We start from the raw sequence: 11,881 nt of genomic DNA on the forward strand, positions 1-11,881 counted from the left end.
CTGGGGGATGGAGGGTCTGAGTCACAGAGGGTAAAAAGCTTTTATTAGACAGTTAATAAAGCTTCTCATGCTGAACAGCACTTTCTCAGTCTTTAAGCCTTAATCCAAATGTAAACTCAGGAGGTAGAAAGGCCGGAGGAGGAGGTCAAAACTATCAAAATAAAAGCCTCAGCTCTGGGTGAAAGAGCCTGATAAAATGTAACAATGAAAGGGAACCTTGTAGCTATTTTATTTTTCATTTTCTTTTATCTATTTTTATTGTTTTTTTAAAATCCATTTTATTTAATTGCTTTTATTAATAAAATTTCAGTTTATTTCTTTTGTGCATTAATATCAAATTGCCTTATTATGTGCTTGACTGTACAACAGTTGTACGAAAGGTGCGATACAAATAAAGTTTGTCTGATTTATTCATTTCAAGATTAAGTTTACCCAAAGTACAATAAATATGCTGTCTATTCAGAAGTTTCACAGCCCCTAAAAACTTCAAAATTTTCTCTCACATTAAGCATTAATGACTGGAAAGGCAACATCCAAAGTTAAAGTTTGGTTGTTATATCGTGATTTAACTGTGCTGTATCCTGATTGGTCCACAAAATACGTAACATCCCATTTTTCTAACTGAGCCCCACCCACTTTAACCAGCGCAAAGAGCAAAGTACAGAAATATTGCAACTCATATTTATTAGTTTAACGTGAAGCTACAGGCAGCGGCGAGCTTAGCACAAAGACTGGAAACAGGGGGAAACTGCATCGCACTGCGTACATGTGTACATGTATATCACATCCACCTCTGACATGTACATAATAATAATATTTTACTCCTGCACCCTTTGCACTCTGCTCACTGCACTATTTGTCAATATGTCTATATTGTTTTTTGTTCAGTGTGTATATTTGTGTTGTCTACACTCTAGCCTGTGTCTCATTTATTTTATTATTGTATTATTGAATGAGTGAGCACACTGTGAGCAATGTACAATCCTGAGTCAAATTCCTGATATGTGTACACATACCTGGCAATAAAGCTGATTCTGATTCTGAACTGCTAGCCCGGTTGTGTCCAACGATGACAAAATCCATGTATCAGCATTTCTAAAACTCTGATTGTGCTAAGCTAAGCTAATCGGCCGCTAGCTGTAGTTTCATATTTAACGTACAGAAAATCAATTTTTTCATCTAACTTGCTGCAAGAAAAATTATGAGCATCACATCAAGTAAAATAGCACAATAATGTCTGTTTAACTATCTGTTTAAACTCTTTACAAAACTCCAGACATAATAAATATGTACAGAGTGAAATATAATTTTAAGGTATTATAATACCTAGCTATCTGAATAATGAGGAAAAATGAAACTTAAAATGGTCTTGTGGTAATGCTGTGTTCAGAGGTTTATATGTTTTTGTTACACAAATAATGTCTCACACAGTGTTAAAGTGTAGAAAGTTCATTTGGTACAAAATATTGCTTACATTACAAAAAAAACATTGCAGGATGAGAATAGTTCCAAATCAGCTTGTCTTGTAGATAATAAAAAATAACTATTATAATAATCATTTTATGACCGAGCACATTAAAATAGTATGAATCTGTGGATCCCAGTGTAGCCCGCTACAATACAGCGCTGGATTTTATAATCATTTATTTATTTAGAAAAATATAGTATGTATATTGTACTTCTATATCACAGTTATTAATTTCAGTGCTTAGTTCAGCTTTCAACTTTGTCTCTAAATGGTGCTGAAACATTTTCGTGTTGAATATTATGTCCAGGGGGGATCACCTCAGGCCTGGGATCAATACAGAAAACATGCTGTTTAAAATGTCCGTTTTAGTTATTTCCGGTAAAACATTTCTTCATTTCTTAGTGTTAACAGTCACAGAACAAGATACAATCACACAAACAAGAGGAACATTAAAGTGCAAACTACATAAAGGGTAAAGGGATGGCTTCATAAAAACCTTCGGACATCTCAGATGACTCTCAACCTACATGTACTTCATTTAATCATACTTCATCCTCCATGAGTAGAGCATTTTGTTTCATGACCTTTTGTAGTGTTATGTTCTTTATTTTTAGCTTGAAGGAAATTCCACTCTCATATACTATGACTGAACGTCACTGAGTGAAGACATCTGACTCCACCTCGTTCAAGCCTAAAATACGCTTATTTGCTTTCTTGCTGAAAGCCACATGACACGACTGATACCACTCTCATGTGTGTACCATTAATTTAAAGCCAGGAGGTGGTTAGCTAAGCTTAGCTTAACTTAGCATGAAGATTAAAAACAATAGGAAAAAGCTAGCTAAGCTCTGTCCAAAGGTAAAAATCTTCCTGCCAGCACCTCTAAAACTTTATGTTTAACACTTATGTGCCAGACTGTTTCTTCGAGTAACTTTCTTGAGTTTCTGTGTTACTGCATACAAATTAAAGAGATGTTAATTGGTGAGCTTTAGAGGTCATCACCTCTAATTTAATAGGTGGAGTTTGTTACCTTTGGACAGAGCCAGACTAATTGTTTCGTGCCATTTGCAGTCTTTAAGCTAAGCTAAGCTAACCAGCTGCTGCCTGTAAGTTCGTATTTAGAACACAGACGTGTTAGAGGTATTAATCTTCTCATATAACTTTAAGCAAGAAAGCGAATAAGCAGATTTTCCAAAAACCTTTCCTTTAACATTTTATGTCTTTCACTGTGGTCTGTCAGTGTAGAAATGGGCAACAGTGTTTTAGTGTGGATTTTATCCTCCTTTTACATTCAATAAACTGATGTGGTTTGATATCAAAACCAAGCAGGAAACACCTCTGCTTTAGCCATGAGTCTCTAAAATTGCAGTCCCTGAAATAGCCACTACTGTACATGGTGACTGCAATAAACTTCTTACTTTTAGAAGTCCATTAAAAAAGTCCTATCTTCTGTAAGACAGTACAAGAAGAATATTTTCCACAAGAAGTGGTGGATTCAATAGTTTATCTATTGTATTGTTTTCATCTAGGCACATAAGCCACTGTGGTTGCATCTTGCATGTCCTATCTCAGCCTCAGTCAGGCTTATTTCACTTGGAATGGTAGTGGTAAACCCAAACCAAGGCTTTAAATCGTCACTTCAGAAGACTTTGGGTGACATCACAGATATTACATTCATGTTTTTCCACTGTCTGTGGTTCAAACCTACAACCTCCTCGTGAACAGAAATTAGAAAAGTCCCAATAATGAATTCCTTCATGGTCCTGCACGTGCACTGTTCATTCACATTAAGCTCTAAAGCTTCGGCTGTGCTTTCGTTTCCTTGTGTGGCAACATCTAACCAACAGTCCCAGCACGATCATCACAAGTAGCGCTATCACAACAACAAGGACAACATAGTTTTGGATGCCTGCTCTATGACACATTTCCGGAGTCAGATTCCCGATGTTGACCAGTTCTGAATACTCCTCGTAAATGCAGGTCACCTTCTCAATGTCGGGGACGACCACGGCTGAGTGCTGGACCATGTGGAGGAAGCCGAGGTTTCTGCAGCAGCTCAGTGGGTTGGATCCCATGTAGAGGATTTTAAGTGAGTGTTCCAGGGTGAGCATGGTACTGTAGTCCAGAGTGACCAGGTTGTTGTTCTGCAGGTTTAGCGACTCAATGGAGGACGTTTTGATCCACGTAGGTAGAATGGTCAGCTGGTTGAAGGACAGGTCTACGTCTCTGAGACACCTCAGTGAGGAGAGATCTGTATTTAGACTGGAAATGTTGTTTTCCCTCAGGAAGAGGTGAACCAGAGAATGCTCGAGACCAGAGAGGGAGTCTTTGTCCATGTCTAAGCCCGGGTTCAGGGACAAGTCCAGTAATATCAGAGGGGTGTTGGCAAATGCGTTTGCAGGCAGAGTCCTCAGATTGTTGTCAGAGAGGTACAGGTACTGCAAGTTTGGTATGGAGGTAAATGAGACACAATCTGGAGAATCCTGGTGGCTTTGGTCCGAGGCACAGATTTTCAGGTCATTCTGCTGGAGATGCAGGTGTTTAATACTTGGAAGTCTTCGGAATATTTGATGATCCAAGGTGGTGAGGTCGTTCCCTTGTAAGAAAAACTTTTCCAGCGATTGCAGAGTGTTTTTCCCAAATGTCAGGTTCTGCAGCGAATTATAGCTGAGATCGATAATCTTTACTCTCTGTAGATGAAATTTATCAGTGATAGAAAATGAGCCAATACAGTTATTGCTCACATTCAGGACCTCGAGTAATCCCATACCACTAAAAAAGGACTCTGGTATGCTTTTGAGTTGGTTGAAACTCATGTCCAGGTATCTCAGGTGATTTAAATGAAATGTTGTATTTTCATCATGATTTCCTGTAACGTTGATGCTCTGAAGTTGGTTCCGTGAAATGTCCAGGTATTTGAGCATGTTTTTCTTAGGTAGAAGAGGAAAGTAGAGCATTTTATTTTCACTCAGATCAAGAGAGAGAAGATGATACCTATCATTTGATTCTGTGCTTTGGAAAGACTCCATGCTGTTCTTGCTGAGATTGAGCAGTTTTAAGTTGTAGAGGTTGAAGTCTGTGATGCAAGTGATTGAGTTCTTGGACAGATCGAGTTCAGTCAGATGATTCAAGGAGTCAAAAGCTCCACCTTCAATCTCCATGATGACGTTATTGTGGAGGCTGATTTTCGTCAGGGCCAAGGATCCACTGAAAGTGTTATTTGCTATTTTGGTGATGCTATTGCTGTTGAGAGAAAGGTTTGCCAGCAATGGAGAATCAGCCAGGAAATAGTCAGACATTCCTGTGTACAGCCCATTGCTTGAAAGATCAAGTGACTCTACAGCTGTAAGAGGCCCAATGTTGATTTTGGAGCGAGCAAAAACATTCAGATTATTCCTAGACAGATCCAGGACTTTTAGATCATTCATGTCTTTGAAGAGTCCCGGCTGGATGAAGTGGATCTTGTTGGAGTGAAGATTCAGATGACGGAAGCCGGTGTGGTACGCGAGAGTTTCCTGGGTGAGATTTTGCATCTGATTACGAGAAAGGTCCAGCATCTGGACGCCATGAGGAAGGTTGTCTGGAGCGCTTCTAAGGCTCAGATCACTGCAAAACACATTCATCTGGACCTGCGAATAAAGACAAAACACACAAGTCTGATTATGTCGGCATACTGCCAGATTGCCTGACCATGACACAATACAGACCAAATGTTTAAACTGTACAGTCGATTTATGAGTCAGTGTATCTACAGCATGTTCTTGGCAGCAACACAGTCCTCTGAGGTTTATTATAGCTATTCCTCTTTAAATTAACTCAAGAAGTTAACTGCTATTTGGTGACTTATAATATAGCTCTTATGCTCAAATTCTTTTACCAAGATAACAGCTTTAAAAAAAGATTTTTCCTATTTAAAGACAACACGCAGCACAGCTTCATTATCAGCGTAGCGTTTTCATCATATTCTCTCCCTTTTCTCTTAATTAACAATTCAAATATTGTTAGGTTATTAAGTGCATTTTATAATTCAAACCATATGGCCAGAAAGCCTTCTGTCCAAAAGCAGCTCATAAAACGGTCCCCTTCTCTGTTGTTTCTCCGAGGCAGAGTCCATTTAGCTTTTTTGCATATTTGTGGTATCCTGAAAGTGTCATTCCTGGTTGCTTACAAGCCAGACATAAACAAACACGTTGATTTATTGAAGAACTACTGGAGGGCAAATCATCTTGTATCTGTCATCAGGCATTGAGGAACAAATGCATATTTTATATGAAAGTATCATAATTTAAAATGTGGTCTTTTCTCTGTGACGTCTGGTATTAACAGTGAAATGCACACTGCTTGTGTGGCGTGCAAAAGCTTACATTCCTAAAAACCTTCTAAGCCTCTGTTTGTATAACATCGGATAAATGTGTGTTTGTTTACATCACATTTAGTCATAGTAATACTGTAACAAATGACTACCAGTCCAACAGATGGGAACTAAGACAAGAAACACTCCTTTGAAACAGTTATTGGTGGTTGCTATAATCACTCTTCCTCTCCATACTGGACCATACTGACTCCAGTGTGAGAGACAGGGGGCAAAATTCTTGTCTTACTAAAGGTAGCGAGTCTTCAGCAGTCCGAGTTAAATACATCACGTAATTTTCCTCTAAAGTTACAGTCTTCCTCATCAGACATTGTTTGCTTACTGAGGGAAAGTTGCACAAAGGGGGAATTTTATACTTCAAAAGACTGAAACTGTCGGGTGTCCTGGTGGTTTATTTTCATGCTAAAATCTGTGCATCCTCTGTCCACCTGGAAAACATGTGTGCTGGAACGGTGATGTTCCTGGTTTGAGTCCGATCTAGAACTTTTGTTTTTATTGTTCTTTTTGTTATTGTTTTTAAAATTAGGGAGAGAAAGAGAGGGAATTGTTATTAGTATTTTTAACTACACATCTACAATTTTGCTGTATTATTTATTTTCAGTAGCAAAATCCCATTTCATCTGTAACATGTTTTGATTTCACACTTAATTTGGAAATGTTAACGCCTGTTTCCCATGCCAATAAATTTCCATTGAACCTAACAAAATTCAAATGAATGACATGCTGGCCAGATACACTACAGCATGGCCACAACCCGAGTCTGTGTTTAAGTTTTTGAAACACCTAACATCACTGAATGGGTTTTCTATCACCAACTGCTGCACATCATAGCGATTCAACCGGTATCCACTTCATTAAAGCTGTTCTCCGTATTTGCTGGTCTTTCCTTGGAAAAGACAATGTTACATTTCCAGTTTGTTACATAGTTAGAACAACTAATGCAAAACTAAATGATTAGCCAGAAACTCTTTAAATTTATACATATTCTCTGCAGCGTAACACAAAAACGCTCGTTTTCTTCCGTCAAGATCAAATAGTGTTTCATTGTCCAAATATTAAAGCCTGAAGGTCTGGCAGCAGAAAAGTTCAAGAGCTAAAACTAATAAACCGGATCTGCTCAGGTCGAAAGCTTTTAAATAAACTATCTGCCTGGAGGTAATCTGAAAATATCTCAAGCACCTGATGGATTCAGTGTCTCATCTCTGTTGCCTTAGGCAACCGATCAAAATAAACAGCAGATGAAAAAAACCCTACATATATTCAGTATTTATTTAACTGGACGTGTGAGGAATGTGAACAGAAGATGAGAAAAAAACAGAATGTAAATGTGTATGTGCCATTGATGGACCACTACTAGTAGTGTGTGTCTCTGTTGTTATCAGGCTTTACTTACAACTTGGCATGGAGGGAGGTGGCGGGGAGGGCGTGAGGATGCCGCCACGCAGCTGACCAACAGCGGGAAGAGCAGCTGGAAGGCGGCCATGGTGCTGCAGCACAGGGAGAGTCCAGAGCACACGAGTTAGAAACACGCGAATGCAGGAAGCATGCTGTAGGTGATATGACTTGAAAAGGGAAGGAAGAGGGAAGTAAGCCTACCTACTGTGTGACATGACAGTGCTATTTATGCCATGCGATACAAAAGGGGCTTTTTCTTACTTTGAATGCTTTGACATTTCTCTTTTACACTTTTATACACACTGTATTTAGCTGCGGAACTGGTTATACTGAGAAAGAATGACTAAGCAAATGAATCTAAAAGGTTTCCATGAGTTATGAGTTATGAGTAAATGTAATAAAGTCTGTACAGAAGGTTATTGTTTGGAAATCAGAGAGTGTTTTGTCTGGCCATAATGAGTCATCACAAGTCCTGTGCCTCATTATGTTGCGGAAACTTACTAAAATATTTCCTGATAGGTTCCCCTGAGCAAAACAAAACAACATGCAACCTCACAGGGCAGACAATGTGGGAGTAATTAGCATCGCAGTAATGGTAAATACCCATGGGGATGATAACGACATGGAAATGTAGGTGAGGTTTGCAGACATCGAAAACAGCCATTGAGGTTTTTTAAATTAGAAATGCTATCAGTTTTTGCTGTAAAAACGCACCTACTGTTGATTTCAGTGTTAAAAATGAAAAAGTTTCATTTAGTTCATGTGAAATCTTTCCTTCACTCACAATGTGAGACCTTCACATAACCACAGATTTGCTCTCCGAGTCTGTGCAAAAGCAAATTCAATCAAGACATTCATCACAGTACTCTCATGTGATGTTTGTGAGTAAATGCCAGCTATAAGCAGGTGAAGAGCGCTTGTAGCTGCATAAAAAACAGACACATGATTAATTTAGTAATTCTGAAAACTATGTGGATTTGTCTGCTGATAGAAATGTGAAATTTCTATTTTGTTCAATACGCACCTTAACAATCATTAACTGCTAACTTAGGATAAAAAAATGTGCACCACTTTTTTATTATTGATGTGAACAATAAAAATACACAAAGTTCATCACACAAGTTCCTTGCATAACACTTATAAACATTTACAATCTGATAAAGCATTGTGGTTGTTAATCAGCAGCCAGAAAGATGAACAAAAGCAACACTTCCAAGTACGTTGGTATTTAAGTATAATTCTGAGGTACTTTCCATTTTATGCTTCTACTCCATTACACTATTTGACAGCTACTACTTACAGCTACTGACAGATTTTAAATTTAGATATTATATTTAAAACATACGTACACTAATTCAACCTTTTAAATACAATAAAACAGTGTCTAGTTGGTGCGCGTTGTCACATTTGAGATGTCTGAGTTGTTAGCAGATTCACCAAACAGACATTTCCCCTCTAAATTTCACACGTTTTAATTTAAATAACTGTTTTAGGCCCAAAGAAGTTAAAGCATCCAATATTTCACAAAAAAAGCAAAGATTAGAACAAAAACAGATTTGAGTATCAAATGTCAGGGCCTGACACCTAGGTTGGGAACCATTTGACTAAACTAGCTAACTGTAAAAAAAATAAAAAAATAAAAAAAAAGGAAAAATAGTTAAATTAGCTCCACCTCGAGCATCTACAACAGTAACACGCTGCTCACACACTGATGCATCACTATTAACCTAATAATGTTATATATAATATAGCAAAAGACATTTTTCTGCAGAATCAATGCTTTTACTTTCTTTAAGTACATTTTGCTAATAAAAAATGTGTTTTTTTTCAGTGGAACTGTAAGTTTGAAGCAGGAGGACCAGGAATACTGTGAGTATTTAAAAGTGAAGAAACTTCCCGTCTATTTTGGTGATATCACATATTTTAAGATTCTTCTTAACAAAGTATAAAAAATTTTTTATTTATGTTATTTAAAAAATCTTGTTTACATATGGCATAATTCACACATTGATCACATTGAGCATCTAGAGCTTCTCATACTTTTCCTGCTTAGTCCCTGCTGATTTTCCATCTTATTCAATTATATATTTTTTTTCAAATGCCTTTTCAGGCCAGTTAATGCAAAACATGTACTTAAATCATATGTTTTTAGTGTTGAATCTTGCCTGCAAACTAGTCACTGACAAGACTTCTGTACTTTCATTTTTCATTTTTCATTTTTAATGCTTGTAAATTACTTGTAAATGAGTATTTTTACATTGTTGTATTGGTACTTTTACTTAAGTAAAGCATCTTAGTACTTCTTCCACCACTGCAATTTGTAACCATGCACACATACTCCACCAAGCAGCATCTGCTCCCACTGTCTAGTCCAAGGCGCCCCGAAACCAAAGCATTAAACAACATGCTTTTTTAGAGAGTTGAACATTTACCTTACTTTCAGCTGATGACTAATCTTCGCAGTGCCTCCTGACCATGTTGATTTCACATCCTCAGTGCACACACCCACCCACTCACAGATCGATAGTAACAAAGCAAACACCGCAAACCAAAAGCTCCTCTCAGCTGACTCTTTCCTCCACAATGCGTGGCTCCGGCTGCTGTCCAGCCATCACATCCTGTGAGAATATCCTGCATCGCTCGGCCCTCTTCCCTCCTCCCACTGTTCTCAGGGAAATACCTTATAAGGGGTCCAGTTTTATGCTCCACTTCAAGGAGACACAACCCCCCCTCACCCCCACCCACCCCTACAAATATACCCTCTCACCCCTAAACTCTGGATGATTTCTTTAGAAATAGTTTGGATGTTTTCACACACCAATCTCCATTTGGAATTTTGAGCATTTTAATATGTTTCTTTCTTTTAGGGCAACCTTTTAAGGGCAAATTTTTCAAAAGAGAGAACACGTTGATGCTCCATATCTACACAGAGAACACAAAATGTCAGCAGCAGTTATTGATAGATTTGTCTTCCCATTGGACATGTGTGGGTGTGTTGAAAAATCACACATCCTTTTCAAGACTGTGGGCGTAAGTCTGATTTGTCATGTGGGTTTTCTCTGGTTAGCCATACTGTAAACAAACAACACTAATTATAAGACCAGTTTACACATACAGACAATTAGCTATAAATAACACAAATGTCTGAACCAGCTGGGAAAGCAAATTAGTAAAACTTTCTCCCACTTTATACAATAACTTTATAAGTGCTCTTGAACAAAGCACTGAACCTCTGACTGCTTTAGTGGAGCTGCTAAGTGGTGGAATGTACTGTGAGTATTTTAAGTGTAGAAAACCTCTTTGTTTTGGCAGAATCATGAGCTACTGACTGTTTGTTCTATAACAATTATATTTTTCTTGCCTCTTAACTACTGATGTATCTGCAAAACATCAACCTTTGAAATAGCTTATTTAGCTTGAGTGTTTTCTAAACCCAAAAATAGAACTTTAAAATGTTTATTCAAAATCCCGTAATTTTAAGATGAGTGGTTTTCAGAGGTTTTGACGCCATGTATAATATACTATTTCTTCTTCTTCAGGAAGGTTCACATTAATGTATAAATGTGTGTCGTTCCTCGACAGAGGAGGAAGAAGTATTAAAGGTCCCATATTATGCAAAATGCACTTTTTGATTTCTAAATACCCCCAAACTATGAGAAAAAAAAATCCCCTCTAATTTTCTCCTGTCCCATCTTTTAGTAAATGTGTGTGCAAACATGACTTGAATTTGGCTCCCTTCTTGGCATCATGGAGAGATCTGCGTAGCATAGGACCTCCTCCAGTCCTTCATCGCAGTAGACGGACCTGCTCATTGAATACACCGCTCTCAGCACCACCCCATCCAACACAACACCAGGTGGCCATTTCATCACTCTGTCGACTCTTGTGCTAAAGAACGAGGACGAGGACGACTACTACTACTTCTTCGTACGTATTCAATGTAGCCTCTTAATGAAATGCACTCTGTATAGCAGTTTGTCCGTTTGGGCTACTGTAGAAACATGGCGGCACAACATGGTGACCGTGGTGTATGTAGATAGAATTGGCTCCTTCTAAGGTAATAAAACGGTCCATTATATAAGGTCTTTATACACCACTGAAAACATAGTTATGTATATTAAAATTAATTACTGTCAATAGATCCTCCTAAATATTTGCATTTTAGTTGCTGTCTCTTTAAGGGAGGGAGGCCTTAATGAGACAGGAGCTAAAACAAAGTGAATAAAGTGTTTTTTGAACACAGCCTGTAAACATTTACTAGTTATATAAAGTATATATATATATATAGTTATATACTAGTTATAACTATAATCCTGAAAATATGGGACCTTTAAGCCTTAATTCCTTTTTGGCCACTTGGGGGAATCACAACACACTGTAAACACTGACACAATAAAACAATAAAAAGTTGATATGGTGAACTCATTAGCCAAACAGTGGCTTATTTACATACCCAGCAGTTACAGAGCAGCAATATAATTTATTTATTATATAATATATAATTTATAAGTCATGTTTATGTCCTGATGAATAAAACTCCAATATTTGTATCTCCTTTTAGTTTTCGTCTGCTCATGTTCACCTTTGTGAGTTGGGTGATTAACATACAGTATATTCATTTGACCCATTGTTTATTAACACATTAA

The 11,881-nt window shown here is 37.7% G+C and overlaps 1 protein-coding gene across 1 annotated transcript; it reads right to left on the reverse strand.

The window, feature by feature from the left end:
• Positions 1-1,369: 1,369 nt before the first annotated feature.
• lrrc32 (leucine rich repeat containing 32) lies at positions 1,370-9,857 on the reverse strand. The gene is made up of 3 exons (XM_038708614.1): positions 9,668-9,857; positions 7,234-7,327; positions 1,370-5,097 (listed from the first exon to the last, which is right to left on the reverse strand). The coding sequence occupies exons 2-3, from the start codon at positions 7,321-7,323 to the stop codon at positions 3,256-3,258; spliced, it is 1,932 nt and encodes a 643-aa protein (XP_038564542.1). The 5' UTR covers positions 7,324-7,327; positions 9,668-9,857; the 3' UTR covers positions 1,370-3,255.
• Positions 9,858-11,881: the final 2,024 nt, after the last annotated feature.

Source organism: Micropterus salmoides, unplaced genomic scaffold (assembly GCF_014851395.1).
Source record: "Micropterus salmoides isolate LMB-PRFRI ecotype aquatic unplaced genomic scaffold, ASM1485139v1 Ms_hic_scaffold_9, whole genome shotgun sequence".
Taxonomy (NCBI): Eukaryota; Metazoa; Chordata; class Actinopteri; order Centrarchiformes; family Centrarchidae; genus Micropterus; species Micropterus salmoides.

Bases quoted from the DNA above. Each gene is read 5' to 3' on its own strand.
- lrrc32 (XM_038708614.1), bottom strand. From the start codon at position 7,323: ATGGCCGCCTTCCAGCTGCTCTTCCCGCTGTTGGTCAGCTGCGTGGCG. The intron at 5,098-7,233 runs GTAAGTAAAGCC...CTTTATTCGCAG, and splicing joins ACCTCCCTCCATGCCAAGTT to GTCCAGATGAATGTGTTTTG.